At 51.6% G+C, this 27,983-nt stretch overlaps 1 protein-coding gene across 1 annotated transcript; it reads left to right on the plus strand.

Annotated features, from left to right (window-relative positions):
• The first annotated feature begins 912 nt into the window (after positions 1–912).
• On the plus strand, positions 913–26,462 carry Itga5 (integrin subunit alpha 5). Its single transcript, XM_048362883.1, has 30 exons — positions 913–1,223; positions 8,337–8,467; positions 10,098–10,210; positions 10,321–10,441; positions 10,541–10,602; positions 10,700–10,745; positions 10,977–11,102; positions 11,604–11,648; positions 11,791–11,834; positions 13,816–13,872; positions 14,037–14,089; positions 14,405–14,613; positions 15,109–15,300; positions 16,371–16,416; positions 16,590–16,691; positions 16,856–16,911; positions 17,049–17,203; positions 17,489–17,626; positions 17,763–17,830; positions 18,395–18,545; positions 18,638–18,730; positions 19,124–19,203; positions 19,345–19,425; positions 19,501–19,606; positions 19,829–19,981; positions 21,722–21,805; positions 21,916–22,029; positions 23,073–23,174; positions 23,620–23,742; positions 24,865–26,462. Exons 1-30 carry the CDS (start codon positions 994–996, stop codon positions 24,946–24,948), a joined length of 3,165 nt encoding a protein of 1,054 aa, XP_048218840.1. The 5' UTR covers positions 913–993; the 3' UTR covers positions 24,949–26,462.
• Positions 26,463–27,983: the final 1,521 nt, after the last annotated feature.

A 27,983-nucleotide genomic window follows, 5' to 3' on the forward strand; every position in this document is an offset into this window, starting at 1 on the left:
TTTAACAGAAGCTGAAAGTTAGGGCCCTGAGGAGGGCCCCCCCCACCCCACCCCATCACCACTACCAGCACCACTACCAGCATCACCCATTCCTCACAATTTGCCAGGCTGGCAGGTCCACTTGATCAAGGTACTGAGGAGCCAATCACTGCCCAGGCTCTTGGCCCGCTGTGAGAGCCCAGAAAAGGGGCTTAGACCCAAGTCTCCGCGTCCTACAACCAAGAAGCTAGAGAATCGGGCCAGAAGTCTCCTTATGAGTGCCACCCTCACGCCAAACTTCTGGGTTTCCCATTCTTGCAGCTTAAAGTGGGTTGGAGGACGGAGGAACCCAAAGTCCTCCTCTTATCAGGCTGAGAGAGTGAGCACTCTGTACCTCGACAGCACCGTGGAGTCTCGAACAAATCCAGCTGGCCCCAATCCAGGCACCGAGTGGCCCCGGAAGGCGAATGGGGGGGGGGGGGGGGAATCCCAACGGGCCAGAGGCCAGAGGAGTCTCCTCCCGGGAGGAATCGAGGAGACCCCCCACACAATACACAGCCTACCCCTCCCCTGCCCGCCGCCCTCCAGAGGTGATTCCTTTCCTCATTAGGAAATTCTCCGCTCCCTTTTTTCCGACTCCTTTTCCGAGCGTTTACGTTTTACATCTGGAAAGGAGGAGGAGGAGGAGGAAGGAGGGGAGGAGGGTTGGAAGAGCCCCAGCCCGCCCCAGTCTGACCCAGGCCAGACAAGCGGCCTCCAGCTGGGGCTGGGGCTGGAGAGGTGGGAGGGGAGGAGAAGGGGGCTGGAGGGGTGCCGGACCTTTTGGAGGTTGGGGGCGCCCGCGATCGGCGTTCCGGGGACCCAGGAATGCCCCCCCGCCAGCCCTCTCGGAGGGCGGGGGGAGGGCTCAGCCGGGAGTTTGGCAAACTCCTCCCCGCGTTGAGTCATTCGCCTCTGGGAGGTTTAGGAAGCGGCTCCGGGTCGGTGGCCCCAGGACAGGGAAGAGCGAGCGCTATGGGGAGCAGGACGCCTCGGTTCCCTCTCCACGCCGGGCAGCTGCGCTGGGGGCGCCGGCGCCGATCCCCGCTACCCCCGCTGCTGCCTCTGCTGCTGCTGCTGCTGCTGCCTCCCCCATCCAGGGTCGGGGGCTTCAACTTGGAGGCCGAGGCCCCTGCAGTGCTCTCCGGGCCCCCGGGCTCCTTCTTCGGCTTCTCGGTGGAGTTTTACCGGCCGGGCACAGACGGGTGAGTGGCGAGGGGTGGCGGCGGGATGCGTGTGTGTGCGTGTGTGTGTGTGTGTTTGTGTGTGTGTAGGGAGACCGCCTGGAGAAGACTTAAGGAAGGGGGGCGCGCGGCTGGGGTCTGGAGGGGACCAGGGCGGAGTTTGGAAGGACTGGAGCTACAGTTTGGAGAGGGGGTGCCCATTCGAGAGTTGGGGCGGGGGTGGCCCGGCGTGGAGGGGGCCTGTAGTCTGAGCCGATCGGTGGTAGACATGTGGGGAGAGGACACGAAGCTAAAAGCTGCAGAAGTCAGGGCACGAGTCCCCGGGCCAAGCGAGAGGAGAGGGCACGAATGCAGAGCTGAGGGTCTCCAGCTGAGACCTGGGAAGGTCCAAGGGGGGGGCGGTTTGGGAGGCGCAGTGGAGATGTGGAGACTGGGAAGGGCTTTAGTGAGGGAGGGTTCCACCGGGGAACCTCAGGATCCTGGAGGCCCATTGTGCGGAGAGGAAACAGACCGGGGCTGGATGAACTGTGTGTAGTTCAGAGAGAAGACAGACTGAGAGGGTAGGAAGGTTAAATGGGGGCCAGTCTCATCCCTCCCCTCCCCCCGCAAGCCCAGACCTGGGGGGGGGGGGAGACCTGGGAAGGAGCGAGGGGCCGGCCCCCTCCTCTTTCTCCCTGGTCTCCTGCTCCGCCTTCCACTTCCAATACGTTCGGACGGTGGGGCGGGGGGGGGGGGCGCAAAAAATTTAGGGACAGCCCCGGGACTGTGGCACGGGGGACGCTGGGGCTAGGGTGGGGGGCGGACTCAGCCGAGGGCGGGTACATGGATGTGTCGGGAGGGGTGTGTGTGTGCGCGCGCGGGCGAGGAGGGGGGTGGTGGGCGGTTTCCCTCTTCCTCTAACTCTTGGGAGGAAGAGAAAAGCTGATTTCCTGTAGCTTGTCGGCTGCCGCTGAGCTGAGCCCCAGATCGTCACTTCTGGGGCTGGAGTCGGAAACAAGAGGGGAGATACAACTTCCCTGAACCCAAGAATGTCAGAATCAAGGTCCCCCAGGACCCTGAAAGACCAAAGGAAGATTCTGAGTGAACTAAACTCTGAATGTCTGGAAAGTGGGGTGACCACCAACTTGGGGGAGATGGGAATTAGAATCGAGGCTACATTGGAACAAGGGTGTTGGTCTAAAGGTGGGGGTGGTTAGGCAGAGAAGGTAACTTGGCCCCTGCCCTGGGGTGGGAGTGAAGGGTGGATGGCAGATTCCTGACCCTTCACAATGGCTGTAGTAGTCTTTCTCCTTCACCTCTGTGCTTCCCTTCCCATCCCACCCCACCACCAGCCCCCCCCCCCACTCCCACCATCCCTGGGGTTCATGGTACCTCTGTCAGATAGGAAGGAGACTTTACACGTGATACACTTACCTGATCACTGATTTAGGGGGAGGGGAGAAGTTAATTTAAGTAATTTAGTTGGAGAGGGGAGGGGGCAGATCTCTCCTTTGTCTGGGGGACTTAGAGAAAATAAAAAAGAAAGATGGTTAGGCCCCAGCTGTTGGGTCTGTGCTTCTCAAGGTCCCCACCCAACCCCCACCCCGCCCCCCTGGCCTCTTGCCCAAACCCTATTGCATCACCTTGGCCTGGAGCCCCTGCCAGGCCTGGCCTCCCCCTGGCCCCCTCAAACTTCTTACCACAACCCTAATGGGCTAGAGAAAAGGGGGGTGGGGGTCTCTTCCTCTTCCCAGGAGTTGTCTGTCTTTTAACCTTCCCTCTCACTCCCCACACACACACTCCGCCCCACACAACACTGTCATTTCCCATTTAAAATACCCCAAAACATCTGGACTTTCACACACTCCAGGTTCCCAAGGCATCTGGCCCCTGGCTTGATCCCCTAATGCCCGCTTCTAATACAGGACCCAGAGTTCTTACCCCTTTTTCCTCCCCTTTACTCATCTCCCTTCCCTCCCAAGAGAACCCAGGTGTCCTGCTCAAATTCCTCCCTCTGCTTTTCTCTGTGCAAAAGGCTGGAGGAGTGTCACTCCCGACATTCTTCCCCCCCACCCCCAGGACCTCCCTCCCAGCCCAGCTGTGCCTTTCCTTCTTCCCCTGGTGTGCGATAATACAACCTGAGAGGGAGGGCCTCAGTGTACCTGTCTCTCCTTTACCTCTCCTGGAGAACACAAGGCAAGCGCCACAGAGGTTCCATGGCAGGAAGCCAGGTGTAATGCAAGGTATGAGTCCTCACCACTTACTAGCTAAGGAACTGTGACCTGAGCTAGGTGCTGGTAGCTACTTGCTATGTAGCTTTTCTCAGCAAAACCATTAGCTGACTCCTGCTCTAAGAGTCCAGAGCCAAATAAAAAAATGGCTCTACCCATAGCAGGGAATGCTAGTGGCTCACTCCTATAATACTAGCTACTCATGAGGCTGAGATGTAAGGGTCTCAATTCAGAGCCAGCTTAGGCAGGAAAGTCTAGGAGACTCTTATCTCCAGTTAACCACCAGAAAACCAGAAGCAGCACTGCTCAAAGTGATAGAGTGTTAGGTTTCAGTGAAAAAGCTCAGGGACAGCACCCTGAGTGGCAAAAAGAAGAAGAAGAAGAAGAAGAAGAAGAAGAACTGGGACCTGGAGACCGTTATGGCCTCCCCATGAATACCTAACTTAACTAAATACTGAGAGCTGATACTAATTATGTATATAAGATACCTATCCCAAGGCTCATTTGAACAAAAGAGACATGAGTATGGAGTTGGCTGTGTACTGGTTCTAGTTTTCTCCTCCTCAGCCATTTCCCATAATGGGGCTTATGATCATGGTCCCTCACATTCCTTTAGCACTTCCCTGCGGATTTCTCCATAGTTACAAAACCCCTGGTGTTGAATGGAGCAAGCGTGAAAATTTAGAATAGAAGTTAATTTGGGCACCATTTGAGTGCAACCCATCATTTTATAGGAAGAGAATCTAAGGCCTGAAGAAGGGAAGTGACTTGGCCCAGAACACTTGAAAGCTTGGGCCAGGCTCCTCTCAGGAGCTCCCTAAGCACTCAACAGCTGGAGGGAGGCAGCTCTTCCTTCCAAGCTAACCAGTTGTTTGTGTTCTTGGAGTTCCAGAAGCAGGTACTAACTACTGTGAGGTCTGCCGGACTGGGCCCTGGTCCACTTGCTGCTATCCATCCCGACCTTGTGGTGCCAAAGGAGTCAAACAGTAACTGAGTATTGACCAGGGGACGTGGTTAATCAAAAGCCTGCCTGAGGGGAGAGGGGAGGATAAATTGGCCATGAGTAGACCAGCAGGCTGGTCTAGAATCCAGGAATCCTAGCTTCTGGCTTTTATCTGGGAAAAGATTCTGGGTGACACTGGACATGTTTTTTGTTTTTTTTGTTTTTGGCCAGTCCTGGGGCTTGGACTCAGGGCCTGAGCACTGTCCCTGGCTTCTTCTTGCTCAAGGCTAGCACTCTGCCACTTGAGCCACAGCGCCACTTCTGGCCATTTTCTGTATATGTGGTGCTGGGGAATCGAACCCAGGGCCTCATGTATACGAGGCAAGCACTCTTGCCACTAGGCCATATCCCCAGCCCCATGGACATGTTTTTAAATAACGTCTCACAGAGTTAGTTTTTCCACCTGTCAAATAAGGACATAGGATTAGTTTAGGGACGTCTGGAGGGATGTGGGACTAAGCTGGCATGTGGTCCTGACTGCCTGTGCCCTCTCTAAGGCATCTACATCAGTGGTAAGCCCAGTTTCTCTCCCCCTCCCCCATGGCCCCTTCCTCTTTTGTACTGGTCCCAGGGTTTGAACTCAAGGGTGCTGGGTGCTGTCCCTAAGCTTTTTCACTCACAGCTAGTGCTCTGCTGCTTGAGCCACAGCTCCATTTTTGGCTTTTTGGTGGCTAATTGAAGATAGAGCCTCCCAGAGTTTCCTGCTTGGGCTGGCTTCAAATTATGATCCTCTGATCTCAGCCTCCTGAAGAGCTAGGATTACAGAGGTAACTAACCCACGTACTCTGCGGTATCTCTTAGCTATAATAGTAGTCTGTGTTGGCAGGGACTAATTTTAGAATTGTAGGGTTCTGAGACATCAAAATAATAAGTTATGGTAATTATTTCTTCCTTGGGTTCTATTTCAGAGGAGTTTATCTGCCAAACCACATTTATACGGAGTAATTAATTACCTTCTCATTTTTTTATGAACCAAAACTATCCACAGTTGCCAATCAGAGCTTCTGACCAGCATGAGATAACCAGGCTCCCCACAGGAGTTGATATCATTCCAACCCAAAGCTAACGAACTGGAAGGTTTAATTAGCCAGGGCTGCCTTATCAGGTACATACTTCAGGCTTTCTAAAATACTGAAAACAGCCCAAGGATTCCTTCATGGTTACCTTCTTGAACCACTAGGAGGACTCATGCTGTAAAATTTAGGTGGCAGGAACTAGGAGAATGAGAGTAAGAGCACGGACACCTCACTTGGCATGAGGGTGGTGAGCCCTATGTGTTGGATTGACTGGGGCTGCAGGCATGGATGGGCCACTAAATACATAGGATTCCCATGCATAGTGTGTATGGGGTGGGGGGTGCCTGGATCTGTGCCCCGTGCCTGCATGGGGTTATCCTAAATCTTTTCCTGGAAGCAAGAAGAGATATGCCCCCTAGGTCTCTGTCCCCATCATGTTTGTGGGCTTCACAAGCTTTGTGAGGCCTGTCTGTCACCTCCCAATTAAGCAGCGCACTTCCTCTCCAAGCCATCTCTAGGGTTCCAGGCTCAGCTTCTCTGAAAGAGCTGAGGATATTGAGAAATGACAAGTATGAACAGGGTACTGGGTCTCATCTCTGCTCCAGGGAACTTTCAGAAAGAAAATGAAACTGTGTCCCATCCGGTGGAGTTAGGTAGCCCTTTCTGCTTTTTTTGGAGCCTGAAGGCAGCTCCTGCAATACTCCCCTCCCTCCTCTCCCAGCCCTGGGGCCACGGGGCCACACTCTCCACTATCCATGCCCAAAGGATTCTGGCTTTCCCTAGGAGAAGGTCCCTTCAGTTTGTAGTGACGTGCTCTTATCTCCTACTGGCTCCCACCCCGAACAGACTGAGTGAAAGGGGTGGGGCCCAGCGGGTGGGGGACAAATGGAGAAGTGAAAGGTTGGTAACCCTCAGGAAGCCACAGGCTGTAAACATTTCCTGTCCCCAGGGTAACAGAAGCTGGTCCCTCCCCTCTCCACCCACCCCCTCCCTGAACTCCTGGAACTCTCTCAGCATCCTTGCTAGGATTCCTTGGGACCTTGCCTTCTTACCTCGCTGCCTTCTCTTTTCTTACCTTTTGGCCCACACACCTCAGAGTCCATGGGTCTGTCCTCTCTGTTGTTCCCATCCCCCTCCCCATTCCTCTGGGTTCCAGGCCTCCCCATTCATTTTACATGGTCCTCTTTTTGTGTGCGTGTATGGGTCCTGGGGCTTGGGTGCTATCTCTGAGCTCTCTTACTCAAGGCTAGCCCTCTGAGCCACAGCTCCAACTTCTGGCTTTTTAGTGGTTAATTAGGAGATAAAGAGTCTCACAGGCAAGGACTTTCCTGCCCGGGCTGGCTTTGAACCACGATCCTCAGATCTCAGTCTCCTGGGTTGCTAGAATTACAGACATGAGTCTGCCAGCGCCAAGCCTTATACCTGGTTCTCTTGGAAGATACTCCAAACTGCTGTGCCATCTACCATCATCTCCCTCTTGGTCCTTTATTCTTTTCCTAGGGAGCAAGAGAAAAGACAGAGGAATTTACCCCTGGGCCAGGAAAGGGGTGATGGGGTGGGTCCTGGGAGGGTTGCAAGCTGAAAAGGTACCAAAACTAATAGAGGTGAAAAAGCCTGAGGTCTGAGACTGAGAGAGAACCCAGGAACCTGAGCCAAGAGAGTAAGTAGTCCTGAGAGTAGAGAGGGACAGATTCAGAAGCAGTGCCAGAGGCAGACACAGGGAACAAAGGCCAAGGCTGGCAGGGACACTAGTCCAATGGCCGGGGCAAATTGCCCAGGCTGCCAGATGGAGTCCTCACAGGAGACTCTGGAGGAAAAGGCCAAAAAAAAAAAAAAAAAAGCTTGAAGGCTGTGTAGAGGCCTTGGAAGCAAGGAACTCAAGGATGGCAGTGGATAAGTTGAAGGCAGGAAGGCTGTCCAGGACCTTAGCTGTGACTACCCCAGGGCATAGGATCCCATCAGAAGCAAACTTCTCCTCTGGGGCGGGAGAACTAATCCATTTGTTTAGTATGAGGACCCAGAAGAGCAAGATTTGAATTCAGTCTTCTAGAGCTGATATTGAAGGGGTTCAAAGCCTTGAGACAGGAACAAGAAGGTGAGGTTCACTTTGGAGCCCCAAGATAGGGCAGGCCTAGGCAAACAGTCTGTGTTCACTGTATTCCAGCTCCTTTCTGCACTACAGATGATTTCCAAGACTCACATTTTCCTCATACACGCCCCAAGGCTGAGCAGCAGGCCACTGGATGCCTGGGTCCCAGCCCAGGGAAGAGGGTTTTGGCTTGGGAAGTGAGGGTACAGGGTAGGTGCAAGGACCCGGAGGCTACAGAGGGGTGGTTTATCTAAAATGTCCAATTCAGAGGCCACACATTGCATTTGAGTGTGTGTCTGTGAGTTTGTGTGTGCAAGAGAGAGAGAGAGAATGAGAATGTATGTGTGTTCTTTTATTTCTGGTGCTGGGGAATCCATCCAGGGCCTTGCACACACTGACACTCTACCACTGAGTGACACTCCAAGCTGGACCATGTTCTAATCTAAACAGATATCTATGGAAATGGAGATACTGAGGCTGGCCCCCTCCAGCACTCTAGGAATTGGTTCTGCTTGCCTCTCTCTGTTCACAGGAGTTGTTGGAGAGAAGAGTGTGGCAGGAGGAGGAAAGGGTTTGGGTTAGTGACAGCAGCACATGCCTGACTCCAGCCTGTGCCTCCGGCATCTGCGGCATCTTTTGAGATATAAATACAATCCATGGGGCACCTACCCCCTCCCTTCATACACACACACACACACACACACACACACACACACACACACACAGCCAATCCTGGCCCAGAGTCCTGGGTCCTGACCAAAAGCTAGAAAGTCCCCCTCCCCCTGGTCCAATTAACCTCTCTTCTCTCCTCCACAGGGTAAGCGTGCTGGTGGGGGCCCCCAAGTCTAACACCAGCCAGCCAGGAGTGCTTCAGGGGGGTGCTGTCTACGCCTGTCCCTGGAGCACCAGGCCTGCGCAGTGCACCCCCATAGAATTTGACAGCAAAGGTAGGCTGGTGGGGTTTAGGTAGGGCCCTGAGGGTGGGTGTGACAGTAGTGTGGACAGTAGTAGAGCCCCAAGTGTGACTGGGCCAGCCCTCTAACACACATAGCACACACATACATGCACATGTGCACATGTACACACACATGTGCACAGACACTCATGCACAACTGCCACGTTCTCTCCCAGCAGCCGTTCTCAGAGCAGTAGGTTCTTCATGGCACTCACTCTCAGTTCCAGCCCAGCCCAGCCCAAAGAGGGCGGGCGTGATTCAGAAACATGTGGCTCTCATTTCCACTGAATCACCCACAACGCAGAGGCCCGGGCTGTAACATAGACAAAAAAAGAAAAGCAGGGAGAGTCTCAGAGAAGAATCAGTTCCTTTAACAAGGCACTGACTAAGTGACTGCACCCCAGGCCCTGTGCCATGGGTGTCCTTTGCTTCAGGACCGAAAGATGATTTGCTTACTACCCTCGGGGGCGGGGGGGTGGTGCAGGCAGAGAGTGACAGCTCATACTCTGAGCACTTGCTGTGCACCAGGGCTCTGTCGTGAGCTCCTCACAGACATCAGCGCCTTTAATCCTTCCAACAGCTGGAGGAGATATTATTATTCCCCTCTTACAAGTGAGGAAGCAAAGATTTAGTCACTTGTCAAATATCTCTCACTGCTAGTAAATGATGAGCCAGGAGACGGACTAAGGCAGTTTGTCCTCAGAGATAAGACTAGGATGAGGGAACAGGAAGAGGGAGGCATCAAAAGATAGAGGCTGTGGGGATAAGAATCATCCACACAGCCCATACATAGTTCATGCCTGTAATCCTAGCTGATCAGGAAGCTGAGATCTGAGGATTGCGGTTCAAAGCTAGTCTTGGTGGGAAAGTCCATGTGATTCTTATCTCCAATCAACCACCCCAAAACCAGAAGTGGCACTGTGGCTAAAGTGGTAAAGCCTTGAGCAAAAGAAGCTCAGGGACAGCACCACAACAGACAAAAAGAAAAAGAGTGGAAAAAAAAAAAAGACAAAGTAGAAGGAGACCAGTTAGAATTGTTTTGATAAGTTGAGAGAGGGGTAAAGGAGAGTGAATTTGATTGGGATACATTGTATCCCTTGTGTAACTGATGCTTACTAATGAAAAAATAATAATCCTGAAATTTAAAAAAAAAAAAAAAGAAGGAAAGACAAGGAAAGGAGAAACGGGGGAGGGTTGAGGCATGCTCAAGTGGTAGATAGAGCACCTGCTTAGCAAGCACAAAGCGCAATACTGCCAGCAGTGACGGGAAGGAGGGAGAGGGAGAAAGCAAAGGAAGAAGAAAGGAAGGGACTCTTGGAGTCACAGGCCCAGGTGGACAGAAATTGCTCTCTTGGGAAGCAGCCTCTGTTCCCCCCACACTCCTGTCTACTGCAAGCATTTTTGTCCCCTTGGATGCAGCAGCAGAGGAAGCCAAGGAAAGACGTGTGTGTGTGTGTGTGTGTGTGTGTGTGTGTGTGTGTGTGTGTGTGTGTTTCATCCAGCAACCAAAGCAGACTGAGGATCCCCTCCTTGATCACAAGTGTTCAGGACCTAGAAGTGCTAGGCACCCCCAGGCTGCCTAGCATGACACCTTCACCACCACCCTGTCTCACCTCCCCAAGGCTCCCGGATCCTGGACTCCTCACTGTCCAGCACAGAGGAAGAGGAGCCTTTGGAGTACAAGTCCTTGCAGTGGTTCGGAGCCACGGTTCGAGCCCATGGCTCCTCCATCCTGGTGAGAGCCCTGGGAGGACTTGATTTGGGGACTTGAGTGGGGGCAGGCCTGCAGGGGAACAGGGCTCTTGTGGGAGGAAGCCTGAAGCCCCCTCCTCCTGGGCCTTCCAGGCATGTGCTCCACTGTACAGCTGGCGCACAGAGAAGGAGCCACTGAGAGACCCCGTGGGTACCTGCTACCTCTCCACAGACAACTTCACCCGAATCCTTGAGTACTCGCCTTGCCGCTCAGGTAGGACCCACGATGGGAGGGAAGGAGGGTCCCATGCTCTCAGGGCTGGCTCTCCTTTCCCCACCCCTCCCTTCTCGCTCACTGTCCTCTCCCGCACAGATTTCAGCTGGGTGGCAGGGCAGGGATACTGCCAAGGAGGCTTCAGTGCCGAGTTCACCAAGGTGAGAGGGTGAGAGGGAAAGGGGGCAAGGGGCCTAGACACATGTGGGGTCCAGGATAAAATGTGGATTGGACTCACCTTCTTCCCCCACCCTGTAGACCGGCCGTGTGGTCCTAGGTGGACCAGGCAGCTACTTCTGGCAAGGTAAGTCCTTCCTCCATCCTTCTGGGAGACCCTGTACCACCCTCCCACCCCCATGCCCAACCTCAAATCACCAGTCCTTTCTGCTTCTGCCATCTTCGCCCCCTGCCACTTCTTCTCTGCCTTCCTCCACACTCATTGCCCCCACATGTTTCCCTTCCCTGAAAAGTGCTCCTCTCCAGCCAGCCCCCAGAGCCCCTCCCTCCACCCATCCCCCCTGCACCTCCTCCCCAGGCCAGATCCTGTCCGCCACTCAGGAGCAGATTGCTGACTCCTATTACCCAGAGTACCTCATCAACCTGGTCCAGGGGCAGCTGCAGACCCGCCAGGCCAGCTCCGTGTATGATGATAGCTACCTGGGTGAGTGGTATATGGGAGAATTCAAGGGTCCCTGCTCACATCCTTGCTTATTTCTCCCACTGGGACACCCCTAGCCCTACTGTCATACTGGGGGTGGGGGTGGGAGTTGTTTTGTTTTGTTTTTTTGGGTTGGATTGAGTTGAGTTGAATTGTACCAGTGCTAGGGCTTGAACTCAGGACCTGGGTGTTAGCCATCCTTTAGCTTTTTCACTCAAGGCTGACACTCTACCCCTCGAGCCATAGCTCCACTTCTGAGTTTTTGTGGTTAATGGAAGATGAGAATTTCTCCAACATTCCTGGCTGGGCTGACTGTGAGCCTTGATCCTCAGATCTCAACTTTCTGAGTAGCTAGGATTACAGGCGTGCTCACTGGCACCTGGCCTCATTGCCATACTTGTCCTGTGCAGAATGCCTATGAAGGGATGGATGGGGGTGGGGGAGAGCAAGGCAAGAGGGCCTCCCGGGCAGGAATGCCACTATCTGTTCACTGTGTCTCCCCAGGATATGCCGTGGCTGTGGGTGAATTCAGTGGCGATGACACAGAAGGTGAGTGTGCCCACAGCTGGACTGAGGGAGGTGTGGGTAGAATCCAGGACCTGGGGACCACAGACAGCACTCAGACACTTCACCCTTCCGCTGCCTTGCTCCCCTCAGCCTGACCTCATGACTGTCTCTCTTCCCCCTGCAGACTTCGTTGCCGGCGTACCCAAAGGGAACCTTACCTATGGCTACGTAAGCTCCAGCCCAACCTCCCCGCCTGCCTCCCCCCTCTCCTGGGCTACACACAAAGAGCCGTTGGTGGCAGCTGATGGTGGCCTCAAAATTTAGATGAGATATGGGCTCTGGAGTCAGACCCAGGTTCAAGTGCTGGTGCTTACACTGGATAAGTGACTGTTATTTCTTCTGCCCTGCTTCCTGCTTACCCTCTCTAAGCCCTGTTTCTCTCTGTATAATGGGATAATAATAGTTCTGACCTCACCAGAGGGACTGGAAAGGGTGAAATAAGATAGTGCATGTGAAAGTACATGGTGAATTGTTCGGCTGAGTACAACGGGCAGCTGTTATTATTAGGCCATGACAAGGGTCTGTACAGATAAGAGTGCTGTACACAGCCCTTCAGTTAGCAACGTTTATTAAGGCAAGGAAAGAGATGAGATGAAAACATTTCCTCTTCATCTCAGGAAGTTGGGTAGCCAAGTATGTGAGAAAAGACACTGCACCCCAGGCATCATCTGTCTGTCCCTGAGTCTGTGGGGAAGAGATGTTGTCATTCACATTTGCACCTGAGGAAATAGCCCTAAGAAGCCAACTCATTTGTTTATGATAAGCCAGTAAACTGAGCGCCAGTGGCTCTCACCTGTCATCCTAACTGCTCAGAAGGCTGAGACCTGTGGATCACAGTTCAAAGCCAGCCCGGGCAGAAAGTCAGTGAGGCTCTTAAACACCAAAAAGCTGGAAGTAGAGCTGTGACTCACATGGTAGAGCACTAGCTGTGAGCAAAATAGCTTATGGACAGTGCCCAGGCCTTGAGTTCAAACCCCAGGACTAGCACAAACAAAAAAACAAAAAGATTACCCACTAAGATTTAAAGCCAGAGCTAGTTTACTTTGAAGGGAGCATTCTGTGTGCACTACAGTAAGTTTTGAAAAGTGACCAAAGGGATGGCAGAAATTTTTTTGGGGGGGGAATTAAGTGGGGGTCAGGGCAGGATCTTCTGTGGGTGGAGATTAAGTGAGAGGTGGGGCAGAAGTGGGAAGATCTCTCAGGCTGATTGGGTTTGAGAAGGACAAAAACACTGATGGGCAGAATCTGGGCAGTGACTCCAGGGAACCATGTCCAGGCCAGAGGTAACTATCCCAGATCCACTCGAAGGCAATCAGTCGCCTTATTTGTGGGCCTGGGATGGGGATAGCGGTGTGGGTGGGGTACAAGCCAGACAGGGGAACACAAGGCCACTCTGGAGAGGACTTGCAGCAGAGTTGGTTACAATAGCAACTGTGGGATGGACTGCAGGGTCCAAGAGCCTTATAGGTCTGCAGGGGCAGGTAGCTAAAGGGGAGTGTGAAGAAGACAGGAGTGTTTGTGGCTCAGAGGGGACTAAAGGATGAAGGGTGACTTAGGTTTTGTGTTTAAGACCGCTGTGTGTGGCTGGGCATTGGTGGCTCACTTTGGTAATCCTAACTCCTCAGGAGGCTAAGATTTGAGGACTGAGGTTTTTGCAGCCATCCTTGAGATTCTTATCTCCAATTAACCATCCGGAAGTAGGGGTGTGACTCAAGTGGTAGAATGCCAGCCTTGAGCAGAAAAACCCAAGTAAGAGTTCTTGTACTGGTAAACACACACACACACACACACACACACACACACCCCTCCTGGTGTGCATTCGGTCATAATTATTGAGTGGCTATTACTTACTAAGCTCTATTTTTGTTCTAAAGGACAAAATCAAGCTTTTACCACAACTAATCGTATATTCTGGTGAAAGTAAAGGTGGGACAGATATTGTGAAATCTGTAGTAGATACATGATTTGGGGGGAAATGGGGAAGCAGGCAGTCAGTAGAGCAAGGAGAGATGGGAATGGGAGGACAAAACTCAGGAGGCAGTTGGGGATGAGTGGTCTTTGTCTCTGAGGAATACCTCCCTCCAAGTGTCCCATTTGTCCTTCACCCTTGCGACACCTAGGACCGATAAGCCTCTCTCCTCATCCCCAGGTCACCATCCTTAATGGCTCAGACATCCGATCACTCTACAACTTCTCAGGGGAACAGGTGAGGACCTTTCTCCCCCACACCCTAGCTTGGCTCTCTGCCAACTGAGTCCCAGCTGTGACACAATGATGGCACACTTCCAGCCTTCTCACAGCCCCTCTTGATCCTAATTATTGCCTCTTCCTTGTTCTGAGCCAATGCTGGTCCCTCTGCCCCTCCCCCAGATGGCCTCCTACTTCGGCTATGCTGTGGCTGCCACTGACATCAACGGGGATGGGTGAGTAGTGGGTAGTGGGAAAGGAGCCTCGGTGATGGCCTTTCCAGATCCAAGACAGAGGGAGCATGGGGCAAGACGCCAACAGTGTTTCTCCAGAGGCTTTTCCTCTGGATTCTCACTCGTGCTTGCATAGTCCCCTTGCTCAGGGACAAGGAGATTGCTGAGAGCTAAATCAGAGCCCTCAGGCCTTCGGACTCGGGTGGGAGGGACCGTGGGGAGACAGGATGCCTGGGATTTGGAGCTTTAGGTCTGGTGTGCAGAGCGACAAGACAGAGTATCAGAATGCCTGGGTCTGCCTTTTCCCCCCACTCCCAGGCTGGATGACCTACTGGTGGGGGCGCCCTTGCTCATGGAACGGACAGCTGACGGGCGGCATCAGGAGGTGGGCAGGGTCTATGTCTACCTGCAGCACTCAGCTGGCATCGAGCCTGTACCCACCCTTACCCTTACTGGTCACGATGAGTTTGGTCGATTTGGCAGCTCCTTGACCCCCCTGGGGGACCTGGACCAGGATGGCTATAATGGTAAGTACCATGAACTCAGGAGGCCAAGGATAATTTAGGGGAGAGGGGCAAGTTAGGAGGGATTTAGGAGTGAGTTCTGTCAGTTAAGATATCCAGGCTCCGGCTGAGAATGTGGTTTAGTGGTAGAGTGCTTGCCTAGCATGCATGAAGCCCCGTGTTCAATTTCCTCAGTACCACATAAACAGAAAAAGCCAGAAGTGGCACTGTGGCTCAAGTGTCAGAGTGCTAGCCTTGAGCAAAAAGAAGCCCAAGGACAGTGCCCATGCCCTGAGTTCAAGCCCCAGGACTGGCAAAACAAAAACAAAAAATACCCAGACTCCTCTGCCTTTCCAAGAAGGATGTGAACATTAAGCCCAACATCTGTATGTTGGAGATTTGCGTACAGGGGTTCCAAGTTCTGGGTTCTGGTGGTAGAGATTTGAATCCTCATGCCTTCCCCTCACCCCCCACCCCAATTCCTGGCCTGCTAACCAATGTGTGCTGTATGTCTTGCAGATGTAGCCATTGGAGCTCCCTTTGGTGGGGAGACCCAGCAAGGAGTAGTGTTCGTATTTTCTGGGGGACCAAAAGGGCTAGGCTCAAAGCCTTCCCAAGTTCTTCAGCCCCTGTGGGCAGCTGGCCACACCCCAGACTTCTTTGGCTTTGCCCTTCGAGGAGGCCGAGACTTGGATAGCAATGGATATCCTGGTGAGTTGGGCCCTAGGCCCCCTTCCTTTGGAATTCCCTGGTCTCACACTGTAAAGTATGTAAATAAGACTAGAAAACCAACTGTAACCAGCAATTTAAAATTACTATTATTTTCCTTTGTGGAAACCAGTTTTATAGTAATGGTTTTAAGTCTTTTTTTTTTTTTCAGTATTGGGACTTTAACTTAGAGCCTCTCTCCCACTCATTCTTTCTAGGCAGTACCTCTACCAGTTAAGCCACACCTTCAGTCATTACCATCTGCTTTTACATATATATATGTATATATATATATGAGAGAGAGAGTCAGTTCTGGGGCTTGGGTACTGCCCCTGAGCTTTTGTTTTCCCAAGACCAGCACTCTACCACTTGAGCCACAGCTCCACTTCCAGATTTTTGGCCATTAATTGAAGATTAAGGTCTCATAGACTTTTCCTGCCCAGGCTGCCTTTGAACCTTAATCCTCAGATATCAGCCTCCCAAGTAGCTAGGATTTACAAGCATGAGCCATCGGCACCCAGCTACTTTTATAGTTTCTTATTCAAAAATAAAATTGTGTTCATATACACCTGTACATGTGTCTGTTCTGGGTTAATTTTCATAGTATTTTATAAGAATTAAAAGTTTGAAGGAAGGCTGGGAATATGGCCTAGTGGCAAGAGTGCTTGCCTCCTACACATGAAGCTCTCGGTTCGATTCCCCAGCACCACATATATGGAAAACGGCCAGAAGGGGCGCTGTGGCTCAGGTGGCAGAGTGCTAGCCTTGAGCAGGAAGAAGCCAGGGACAGTGCTCAGGCCCTGAGTCCAAGGCCCAGGACTGGCCAAAAAAAAAAAAAAAAAAAAAAAAGTTTGAGCACATTAAAAAAAAAGAAGAAGAAATTCCCAGTCATAGCTCCCTCTCCCCTAACTTCCTAAGCTCTTGGGTGCAATTTTAGGATGTTGCCACCAGGTGGCGCAGTCCATTCACTTCAGCCTCCTTGAACAAGGAAACTAAAAGGTGGGTTGGGGAGGTTGGGAAGGGTGCATCCTGATTTGGACTTGCTGTAAGGGGTGGTTTCTTGACTTCTGCAGATCTGATTGTGGGGTCCTTTGGAGTGGACAAGGCCATAGTATACAGGTATGAACTCAAACGAGGCACTGAGACAGCCTGGGGGAAATGGGAGTTTCTCCTTACAGCTAAGATTGGGAAAATGAATGTAAAAGAAACTGGCATTCTGGGGCTGTGACATCAGACATCTGTGCCTAGCCTCTCAGAGTCCTAACTATTTGTCCCACATCCATGCTTGGCAGGGGTCGTCCCATCGTGTCTGCCAGTGCCTCCCTCACCATTTTCCCTGCCATGTTCAACCCAGAAGAGCGTAGCTGCAGTTTGGAGGGGAACCCTGTATCTTGGTGAGCTGGGCCAGGAGACTTGCAGAGATCTGGGCCTGGGAGCAGGCAGGGGACTGTGTCTGCTTTAGAGAGGGATGGATGGGGGCATCCTAGACTGGGGTCTATCTGAGAGGAAGGTAAAAGATAGGATGCTGGTCCAACTGCATTTGTTGGTCTTCCTCCAGCATCAATCTCAGCTTCTGCCTCAATGCTTCTGGAAAACACGTCCCCAACTCCATTGGTAAGGGAAACAACCTGGATCTCTCAGGCTCTGGGACAGGATGGAGGGATTAGGGATGTGGGTATCTTCCCTCCCCTTGAATAGAGTAGGAAAGTGAGGCCGATTATCTTACCTTCTGTGTATATCCCTTACTACAGGCTTCACAGTGGAACTCCAACTGGACTGGCAGAAGCAGAAGGGAGGGATACGTCGGGCACTGTTCATGGCCTCCAGACAGGCAACCTTGACCCAGACCTTGCTCATCCAGAATGGGGCTCGAGAGGACTGCAGAGAGATGAAGATCTACCTCAGGGTATGGCCCCGAGGGCAGGGATGGGCTGTCCAGGGCAGGTGACCCACACAGAACTAAGACCCATTCTGAAGGGAGAGAGCTGGAGAGGCTCCCTGGTTGTGTGAAGCTGAGGAAAGGGGGCTCTTCTGTTAGGAGAGCTGGGAGCCAGGCTTCCAGGGCTTCCGAAGCAATGAGGATGTTGAGAATTGGGCCCTGCACAAAGGGAGATGCAAAGCTGAGGAGCAGGGCCACTAAGTCCCTCCAGAGTCCCCTGACCTTATGAAGTCTCTCTCCCCTGACCCCTAGAATGAGTCAGAATTCCGAGACAAGCTCTCTCCGATTCATATTGCCCTCAACTTCTCCTTGGACCCCCAAGCTCCCCTGGACAGCCATGGCCTCCAGCCAGTTCTGCATTACCAGAGTAAGAATCGGATAGAAGACAAGGTAAGGATGGGGTGGGAAGAGGAGCCCTGGGAGGACTGAGGCCTGGGCACCTGGGAGCAGGGCTGTGAAAAGGAAGGAAGGCCCTGCAGCCCAGGCATGGTAGAAACTCCCCTCTCAAGGCCATCCTGCCCCCCAGGCTCAGATCTTGCTGGACTGCGGAGAGGACAACATTTGTGTGCCTGACCTACAGCTGCAAGTGTATGGGTAAGTGGTGCTGGCTGGAGCGGGGAGATTCAGGGTACACTCAGAAATGTAGTCAGGACATACTACCTATGTGGCCTTGGGAAGTCTCTGAAATTCTCTAACTTCTGGGTCTTTCTACTTTAGAAGTGAGGGGCTGGTCCTGAGGCTTGAACTCAAGAGCCTGAGTGCTATTCCTGAAGCGTGGTCAAGGCAGGCATTGAGTGAGCTTTTTTTCCTCTCAAGGCTAGTACTTTACCACTTGAGCCACAACACCACTTCTGATTTCCTGGTGGTTAATTGGAGATAAGAGTCTCACAGCCTTTCCTTCCTGGGCTGGCTTTGAACCATGATCCTCTGATCTCAGCCTCCAGAGTAGCTAGGGTTTCAGGTGTGAGCCACCAGTGCCCGGCAGCATTTCTTTCTCTGGCTTTGTGGTAGGATCAAATATAATAGTCTGCATAAAGCATCTTAGGCTAGTGCCAGCTGGAGTTAGAACACAGTGCTGTCTCTTGTATGCTAGTATTCCTCATTGTCCTTATTTGACCATTAATTCCCTGGTGTTCTTATCCTGTGTGTCCCCTCCAGGGAGCAGAAACATGTGTACCTGGGTGACAAGAACGCAGTGAACCTCACTTTCCATGCCCAGAACATGGGTGAGGGCGGCGCCTACGAGGCTGAGCTTCGGGTTACGGCCCCTCCGGAGGCCGAGTACTCAGGACTCATCAGACACCCAGGGGTGAGAGAGGGGGGACTCTCTCCAAAGTGGGGTTGAGGAAATATCTCCCAGGAGGGGACACCCAAGCCTGACCTGTGCCCACACACCTCCAGAACTTCTCCAGCCTCAGCTGTGACTACTTCGCAGTGAACCAGAGCCGTCTGCTGGTGTGCGACCTGGGCAACCCCATGAAGGCAGGGGCCAGCGTAAGTCTGGAGTGGGAGAGGAGGGGCCTGAACCTGGGCATTGGTGGCTTCTAGCTACTCCGGAGGCTGAGATCTGAAGATCACTGTTCTAAGCCAGCCCAGGCAGGAAAATCTGTGAGACTTTTATCTCCACTGCCAAAAATAAGCCAGGAATAGAGCAGTAGACCGCTAGCCTTGTGCAAAAGAAGCTTAGGGATAGCGCCTGGGCCCTGAGATCAAGTCCCAGATCCAGAACCCACACCAAAAAAAAGAAGAAGAAGGGCGGGGGGCTGGAGAGAGAGAGGGTCCTGGGACAGAATCCTGTGAGTTCAGAGCCCGGCTGCAACATAGAAGGAAGGGCTGGAATTGGAGCAAGGTATGTGCTCAATCTAACAGCCCCTTTCTGACCTACAGCTCTGGGGTGGCCTTCGGTTCACTGTACCTCATCTCCGGGACACAAAGAAAACCATTCAGTTTGACTTCCAGATCCTCAGGTAGAGAGTGGGTAGGGCTGGGCTGGGGGCAGAAGGGAGGGCAGGGAAGATGGGTGGGGCAGGTGGCCAAGATTGGTACCAGGTGTGGAATCCTCCTGGGCTGAGCTCCGGGTACCACCTCTGTCTCCCTCCATCCCACAGCAAGAATCTCAACAACTCACAAAGCAATATGGTCTCCTTCCTGCTCTCCGTGGAGGCTCAAGCCCAGGTCTCTCTTAACGGGTCAGTGCCCAGGTAGAATGGGGTCTTTCTGGGAGAGGTCCTTTCTTCCCTTCTCTCAACCACTCTCCTCCTCAGTGTCTCCAAGCCTGAGGCAGTGCTCTTCCCAGTCACTGACTGGCACCCTCGAGACCAGCCTCAGAAGGAAGAAGACGTGGGCCCCGCTGTCCACCATGTCTATGAGGTGAGGCTGACTGGGAGGCAGCCAGGAGAGTGGACATAGAGGGCAGGGGCCAGAATGAATGAAAGAGAAGGAGGAGCTAGTGGGGTCAGAGGGAGGATGGAGAAGAAGAGGAAGATGGGTGAGTAGCATGAAGAAAAGATCCAGGAGAGACAGCCAAATGAAGGACAGCCCAGCTGAGTGCCAGGATCTTGGTGCAACAGCACTGCACGTTCTTCTCCTCAGCTCATCAACCTGGGCCCCAGCTCCATCAGCCAGGGTGTGCTGGAGCTCAGCTGTCCCCAGGCTCTGGAAGACCAGCAGCTCCTCTACGTTACCAGGGTTACAGGACTCAGCAACTGTACCGACAGCCACCTCATCAACTCACAGGGCCTGGAGGTGAGGGCTTTGATATGCTCAGAGGACGGGACTGAGGGGCTGGGAGGGGTGGGAGAGAGGGGACCAGTCAGAAGGCAGAGATATTTCAGAGGCCTGGGAGGGAAAAGCAACTTTGTCCATTACATTTCTTTCTGCCTGAAGCAACCTTCTCTATTTCCTGGTGCTCATCCAGGGCCTTGATCTGAGCCACCTCCTCCAGGAAGCCTTTTCCAGACCTGTCCTTCGGGCCCCAATGCCTTTGTTATGGTGCTACTCAAAAGCAGCATTTAGTGCAGTAAATACCGGGATGCATTTAGACTCAGAAAAAACTCACACCAAATAATACTAAAAAGGTCCCCAGCTCTTGGAGTTTTTGTTCTAGTGGAGGCTGATAGACAACCAAAACTAAAAAGAGAAAATGTACAGGTATTGAAAAGTTATGGAAACACTAATGGGCTGTTGGGGAGACTGGAGACCTACAATTCTATCACCAGGAAAATCCTCGTGAAGAAATAGTTGTTAAACTGAAGCCCAGGGCTGGAGGCATGGCCCAAGTGATAAAGCGCCTGCCTACTGGGTACATAGTCCTGAGATCAAATTCTAGTACTGGCAGGGGGGAAAAATGTAGAGAGCTCAGTACTGCTGGCTCATACTTATAATCCTAGTTACCCAGGAGGGTGAGATCTGAGGATCATGGTTTGAAGCCAACCTGGGCAAAAAAAGTTTATGAGACTTATCTCCAATTAACTACCAAAACAGACAAGTGGATCTGGCTCAACTGAGTCTAGTCAGCATCTAGGTCCTTAGTTCAAGCCCCATAACTAGCAACAACAACAACAAAGCCAGGTGCCTGTGGTTCACACCTGTAATCCTAGTTACTCAGGAGGCTGAGATCTGAGAATTTGTTTTGTGTTGTGTGTTTTTTTGTTTGGTTTTGTTTTTGTTGCCAGTCCTGGGGACTGAACTCAGGGCCTAAGCACTGTCCCTGGCTTCCTTTTGCTCAAGGCTAGCACTCTACCACTTGAGCCACAGCACCACTTCTGACTTTTTCTGTATATGTGGTGTTGAGGAATCAAGCTCAGGGCTTCATGTATGCTAGGCCACATTCCCAGCCCCAGATCTGAGGATTTGTAGCCAGCCTTGAGTGCAGAAGCTCAGGGGACAACACCCAGACCCTAAGTTCAAGCCCCATCACCAAAAAAAGAAAGGGAAAAAAATCCTGAGACCTGAATGACAAGGATGGAGCTACGTATGAGCTACAGAAAAGCATTCATATGGAGGGACCAGCCAAGGCAAAGACAAAGGCTGGTGTCTTCATGTAAACCTGAGTTTCATCTGCTTTCAGATTTCAGTGCTGAGCTCCCTCAGTACCTTACACATGGGAAGTCGTCAGTTAGGTGGCTGATGCAAAGACAGATAAATAGCCCAATGCTTGTGGCTCATGCCTGTAATCCTAACTACCCGAGAGGCTGTGATCTGAGGATTGTGATTCAAAGCTAGCCATTTTCACAGGCAGGAAAGTCTGTCTCATCTACAGTTAACTAGCAAAAAACTGGAAATGGAGCTGTAGCACAAGTAGTAGAACACCAACCTGGAGCTAAAAGCTAAAGGACAGTGCCCAGACCCTGAGTTCAAGCCCCCAGTACCTGTGTACACGTGTATGCACACACACACACACACAGGTGTTAAACCGCTGTGGGCTACTTTCAATGCTGTAATGAGTTCGGAGAGGGTAAGTAAGGGTCTCTTGTCCTCTTCCAGCTGGACCCCGAGGGCCCCTCACACCACCTGCAGAAACGAGAAGCCCCAGGCCGCAGTCCTGCCTCCTCAGGGGCAAAGGTCCTGGTAAGTCATTCTGAGAATTAGGTCTGGACCTAAGCATTGAGTACCTTCTTGGACTCTCAAAACTACCCCAAAAGAGGGCAGAATTCCAAGTTTGAGCCTTTTCTTCCCAGAAATGCCCAGAAGCTCAGTGTTTAAGGATACGCTGTGAACTTGGGCCACTACACCGGCAAGAGAGCCGAACTCTGCAGCTGCATTTCCGAATCTGGGCCAAGACCATCCTGCAGGTGAGGGAGGCTTGCCTCAGCCCTGACCCTGGTCCTGACCCTGACCCCTGGCCCTGCACAAAACAACCCTACCTTTTCTCTACTGCCCTGAGTAGATCTCCTTGGCAGTTTGCCTCTGTCCCCTGATCTAGACCAGACTGTCTGTCCTTAGCACCACCTCGTGGCCATAGTAGGAGAAACCTCTTCCTCTCCCTGGCCCAGTCAGAGAATGGAGAGCCGGAAGAGAGACCAAGTAAGCAGATGCAGGAATAGTAAAAAGCCATTTAATCAAGCACACATTATAGGCCAAGCTTGGTTCTGGGTGTTGACCCATATTAATGATTCAAAAAGAAATTTTATTTTATTGAACATGTCATCTCATTATACATTATTTAGTTTCAATTACTCAGTTTTACATGCATTACATTATATAAGAAACGTTTCAGCCAGGCACTAGTGGCTCACGCCTGTAATCCTAGCTATTCAGGAGGCTAAGATCTGAGGATCATGGTTCAAAGCTAGCCTGGGGAAGGAAAGACCTTGAAACTACTGTGTCCAGTTAATCAAAATTCCCTCCCTGGGCTGGAAATGAGGCTTAGTGGTTGAGTGCTTGTCTAGCATGCATGAAGCCCTGGGTTCAATTCCTCAGTACCAAATAAACAGGAAAAAAAAAAAAAAGCTGGAAATGGTGCTGTAGCTCAAATAGTAAAGTGCTACCCTTAGCAAAAAGAGCTCAAGGACAGTGCCCAGGCCTCTGAGTTCAAGTCCCAGGACTGGCAAAAAAAAAAAAAGTCCTTCCCCCTTCCCCCTCCAGAAAAAATGCCAGAAATGGAGCTGTGGCTCAAGTGGTAGAGCACTAGCCTTGGGCAAGAAAGTTCAAGGATAGAGCCTAGGTCCGGAGTTCAAGACCCATGCCTGGTACAAAATAAAAAGAAAAGAAACATCAAAAGAGAGAATGAGTGAAAAATAAAGGACGATCACAGTCTGAGCCCCACGCCACGGGGGAGACCTTTATTCTCTAGATCCCAAGAGAGGCTGCCCTGACCCTTCTTTCCCACCCACAGCGGGAATACCAGCCACTTAGCCTGCAGTGTGAGGCTGTGTTCGAAGCCATGAAAATGCCCTACCGGATCCTGCCTCAGCAGCTGCCGCAAAAGAAACTTCAGGTGAGGCCAGAGGAGCAGATGTCTAGGCCATGGAAGCCAGGCTCAGAGCGCTGGAAGTAGGACTTGGGAATGACGGTATAAGGAATGACCATGTCATCTACTGTGTTGGGTAGAAATAAGGTAGAAGCAGCACCCTGATAGTGCCTTTGCTCCAGGAGCTCACAGCCTTGTGATGCATATAGTGCAACAGAGCCAGGCTCATTAATTATAGAAACACCTGATCCCTGTCTTAGGGAGTTAGGGAAGGCTTCCTGGAAGAAGTGATATGCAGGCTGAGACCTGAGGGCACTAACCAGGCTAACTACTCATGAAAGGAAATAACCAGAAAGCCCAAAAGTAAGAGACAATATTGTTGCACACTTGAGGTGCTGATGACTTTAAGTAGTGAGTGTAAGGGAGGGAAGTCTGTGGGTTCTCAGCGACTTCACTAGGCTTGGTCCCCCAGGTGGCCACGGCGGTACAGTGGAGCAAGGCAGAAGGCAGCAATGGCGTCCCACTGTGGATCATCATCCTAGCCATCCTTTTTGGACTTCTGCTTCTGGGTCTGCTCATCTACATCCTCTATAAGGTCAGCCACATCTTGCCCGACACTTGACCCCTCTCCCAGCAGGTTCTGCCTTTGACCTAGCATAATCCCAAGTATATACCGCTGGCTTAGTTTTCTGGGAGTATGTTCTCAACCTCCATTCTACCTACCTGCATCCAGGCCAGACCCTGCCCATGAACCCTTCCTTCATTCTACAGCACCTAGCTTAGAGAGAGTCCTCGTGTCCATATTGCAAAGCCATTGCAACCCACAGATGGCAAATACATGGCAATTTCTGCCGTTACTTCCTCCAAAACTCCATGGCAGCTGTCTCTAGTTGATCATCTCCTAAAAGTGCTATGGAATCTCTAAGAGGCAGCTAGGCAGGCAGACTTCATACTTGAGTCAAAGGTTTGACTCAGTGGGACTTCTTTGTCTTTCTTAGCTTACCTGGGGGAGTGTGTGTGTGTGTGTGTGTGTGTGTGTGTGTGTGTGTGTGTGTGTGTCCTGGTATTTAAACTGGACCTGGGCTCTGTCCCTGAGCTTTTTCATTTTTCACTCAAGGCTGGCCTTCTATCACTTGAGCTACACCTCCACTTCCAGATTTTTGGTGGTTAATTGGAAATAAGAGTCTCTCAGGCTTTCCTGCCTAATTATTTCTGGCTCTGTCTTCAGATCTCAGCCTCCTGAGTAGCTAGGATTATGGGAATGAGTCACCAGAGCCCCAGCTAACTGTGATCTTTCTTTCTTTTTTTTTTTTTTTTTTTTTTTGCTAGTGCTGGGGCTTGAACTCTTGGGGCCTGGGTACTGTCCCTGGCTTCTTTTTGCTCAAGGCTAGCTCTCTACACTTGAGACACAGCACTACTTCCAGCTTTTTCTGTTTATGTGATGCTGAAGAATTCAACCCAGAGCTTCGTGCATGCTAGGCAAGCACTCTAGCACTAAGCCACATTCCCAGCCCCTGGGATCATTTTTAAGATACTGATTTTTTTTTTAAAAAAGTCCCTAAATTGCACTTATCACCCTCCTGTGCCCACTGGGGAAGTATCATAGTCTGAATTCAGATTAGGAAGACTTAGAGGAATGAAAACCCTCATTTCCTCTTGGAATCAGAGCCAGGAGATGCACTGGTACTTAACTGCTCCCTTCTTCCCTTTTTATCAGCTTGGCTTCTTCAAGCGTTCCCTCCCATACGGCACAGCCATGGAAAAAGCTCAGCTCAAGCCTCCAGCCACCTCTGATGCCTGAGTCCTCCTGATCCCAGACTCCCAATCCTGAAGAGCCAGTCCTCTGCTCTCCATCTGCTAACAGAGAGGGGACTGGGCACTTCCTGAAGGTGCTGAGGGCCAGGGAGAACCTCCTCTCCCTAGCCTAGAGACATACTTGAAGGGCCAGTGCCGGGGGGCAGGAGAGAAGCTGGGGCTACTCCTCCCCACCTGCGCACTGTGAAGGACCCTCGTTTACACACACCCTCCCATGGATGGGGGAACTCAGATCCAGGGACAGAAGCCTCAGCCTTTCTGCAGCCTTTGCATTTCAGAGTTTCCTGAAAACAACTTGGAATCATAATTAGGGAATCCACTTGTGGTTCTTTGGGCCAGCCGTGACACCAGGACTTCCTGTCCAACTCCAGCCTGCAAACATGGGTCCTCACTCCTCACCAGAGATCCAAAGGAAGCCTCACCCCCACCCCCAACTAAGAACCTGGATCTTGAGGAGTGAGACCTGGCCTGGCAGCTCCCATAGCCCCATCCTGGAAGACTACAAGGAACACTAACTGTGGATGGACCACCTCAGGACAGATCCCAAATGAACAGCAAGGGTCAATGCTGGCCCAGACCCAGCTCTGGAGGAGTCAGAACTCAAATGGAGCTGGATCCGGTCTGGGGCCTGGAGTTGGTCTAAAGCCCAGCCTCAGATGTTGATAACCTAATCTGGGCAGATCCAGGACTGTATTTGGATCTGCTCCAGACCTGGGCCTAGAGGCCCTATTTATCCCTGACTTAGGAATGGTCAGGAATTGCCTAGGACCCTGAAGAGGCCATGATGGCAACAGATCTGGAACCTCAGCATGGCCAGAGTCAGGCCCCCTCAGTTTCTGAAGAAAGGGGAGCCCCAGGCCTGCAGGACTTAGATTCTGTCCACCAGCTGCACTGATGCTGCCCCTCCCCCACTCCTTGCCCAACCCTCCCGTCCCTCCCCTGGGCTCCAGACACCCTGGACTTATTTAAACTCTGTTGCAAGTGCAATAAACCTGACCCAGTGTCCCTACTGACTGGAGCAATCTGTGTCATCCCACCCCACTCTCCAAACTCATCCTGAAACCAGATGGCTTGGCAAGAAAAAGATACCTACCTCATGGCTTTTCTCTATGGGGAGCCAGGAGAATGACTCCCCAGGAACCTCAGTTAGGTGACTGAGAAACAATGGAAGGGGAGAGAGGAGCTCATCTCCTTTTTCCCTAACCAGCCAGATCTGGTCCCTGATACCCCCAGGGAAGAAAGGTTTAAAGATTATGGAAGCATACAAAGAAGATGGTGCAGAAGACTCACCGGGCCTTCTTTTAAACCAAAATAATAAAAGGAGAGAAAAAGCCATGAAACTAAATTGGAAGAAAGCTAGTTAGGTGTTTGTAATGTCATCATTGCTATTGTACGTTGGTACAAAGGAAGTATTGGATAATATATATACATATATATGTCCATTTAATATATCTCAATCCTGTGAATTAGGTACTTTTGACTCCATTGACACAAGGAGAAACTGAGGCCCGGGGGTTATATAATATACCTGCCCAAGGATACACTAAGTGGCAGAGAAAAGTCAAATTCAGCCTTATTGTCAGATAAGGATGAATTCTTAATCAACATGGGGTTCGGATCAACTGCAGTCCCCAGGTCTTGGGAAATAAGCCGTTCATTGTGCTAGAGGCTCCCCCACAATCCTCTTTTCTGCTCAAGGCTTGTCCTGATAGGCAGAAAGAGGGAGAAGGATGTGTCCATGTCGGGCTACACAGGAATTTCTCCACCAGAGGGCAGCATAGTCACAAATTATGGAAATTTGGGGAAGGGATGGTATGAAGCCCACCTGTCTCCCCCCACCACCAGGGCTATTGTTAGGACTCAAGCTAGCAGTGCCTACCCACATCATGTCAAAGTGTTCCTCCAGGTAGACCACCTGGTCCACACTCCAGTCTGTATTTAGGATTCTGTTCCTCTGGAATGTCTTTCAGAAAGCATAAAGGAAGAGGGACTAAGGCAGAGGAACAGTCTTACTGAGGCAGAATTTCCAAGGATGATAGTCATGGTCAGTGGCACTTGAAACCCTCAAAGAAGGAAGTCTCATGTTTGGGTTTTGTTTTGTCAGTTGTGGCCCTTGAACTCGGAGCCTGGGCACTATCCCTGAGCTTTTGTGCTCAGGGCTAGTGCTCTGCCACTTTCAGCCACAGCTTCACATCATTTTCTGGTAGTTAATTGGAGATAAGAGTTTCATAGACTTGGGGCTAGGGATATAGCCTAGTGGCAAGAGCGCTTGCCTTGTATACATGAAGCCCTGGGTTCGATTCCCCAGCACCACATATACAGAGAATGGCCAGAAGCGGCGCTGTGACTCAAGTGGCAGAGTGCTAGCCTTGAGCAAAAAGAAGCCAGGGACAGTGCTCAGGCCCTGAGTCCAAGGCCCAGGACTGGCAAAAAAAAAAAAAAAAAGTTTCATAGACTTTCCTGCCCATGTTAGCTTTGAACTGCGATCCTCAGGTCTCAGCTTCCAGAGTAGCAAGATTTACAGCTGTGAGACATCAGCACCCAGCATGTTTTTTGTTTTGTTTTGCCATTTTGAAGAGGGATGGAAGTGTAACAACCAAACTTCAGGGGCCAGATCAGAAATTTCCCCCACCATGGTAGGGAAGAAAATGAACCAGGAGGGCCTGGGGATATGGCCTAGTGGCAAGAGAGCTTGCCTCCCATACATGAAGCCCTAGGTTCGATTCCCCAGCACCACGTATATGGAAAACGGCCAGAAGGGGCGCTGTGGCTCAGGTGGCAGAGTGCTAGCCTTGAGCAGGAAGAAGCCAGGGACAGTGCTTAGTCCCTGAGTCCAAGGCCCAGGACTGGCAAAAAAAAAAAAAAAAAAAGAGCCAGGAGTGTTGGTCTGGTGTCGTGGATGTGTTGATCTGTGGGTTCCTGTGCTTTTGAGACAGTGACAGGATCTCTCCCATGGACATACAATACAAGGAGGGAATTCCTTGGGCTCAGAGATTTCACATGTGTAATCTAGTGCCAGCT

Source organism: Perognathus longimembris, chromosome 1 (assembly GCF_023159225.1).
Source record: "Perognathus longimembris pacificus isolate PPM17 chromosome 1, ASM2315922v1, whole genome shotgun sequence".
NCBI classification, from domain to species: Eukaryota; Metazoa; Chordata; class Mammalia; order Rodentia; family Heteromyidae; genus Perognathus; species Perognathus longimembris.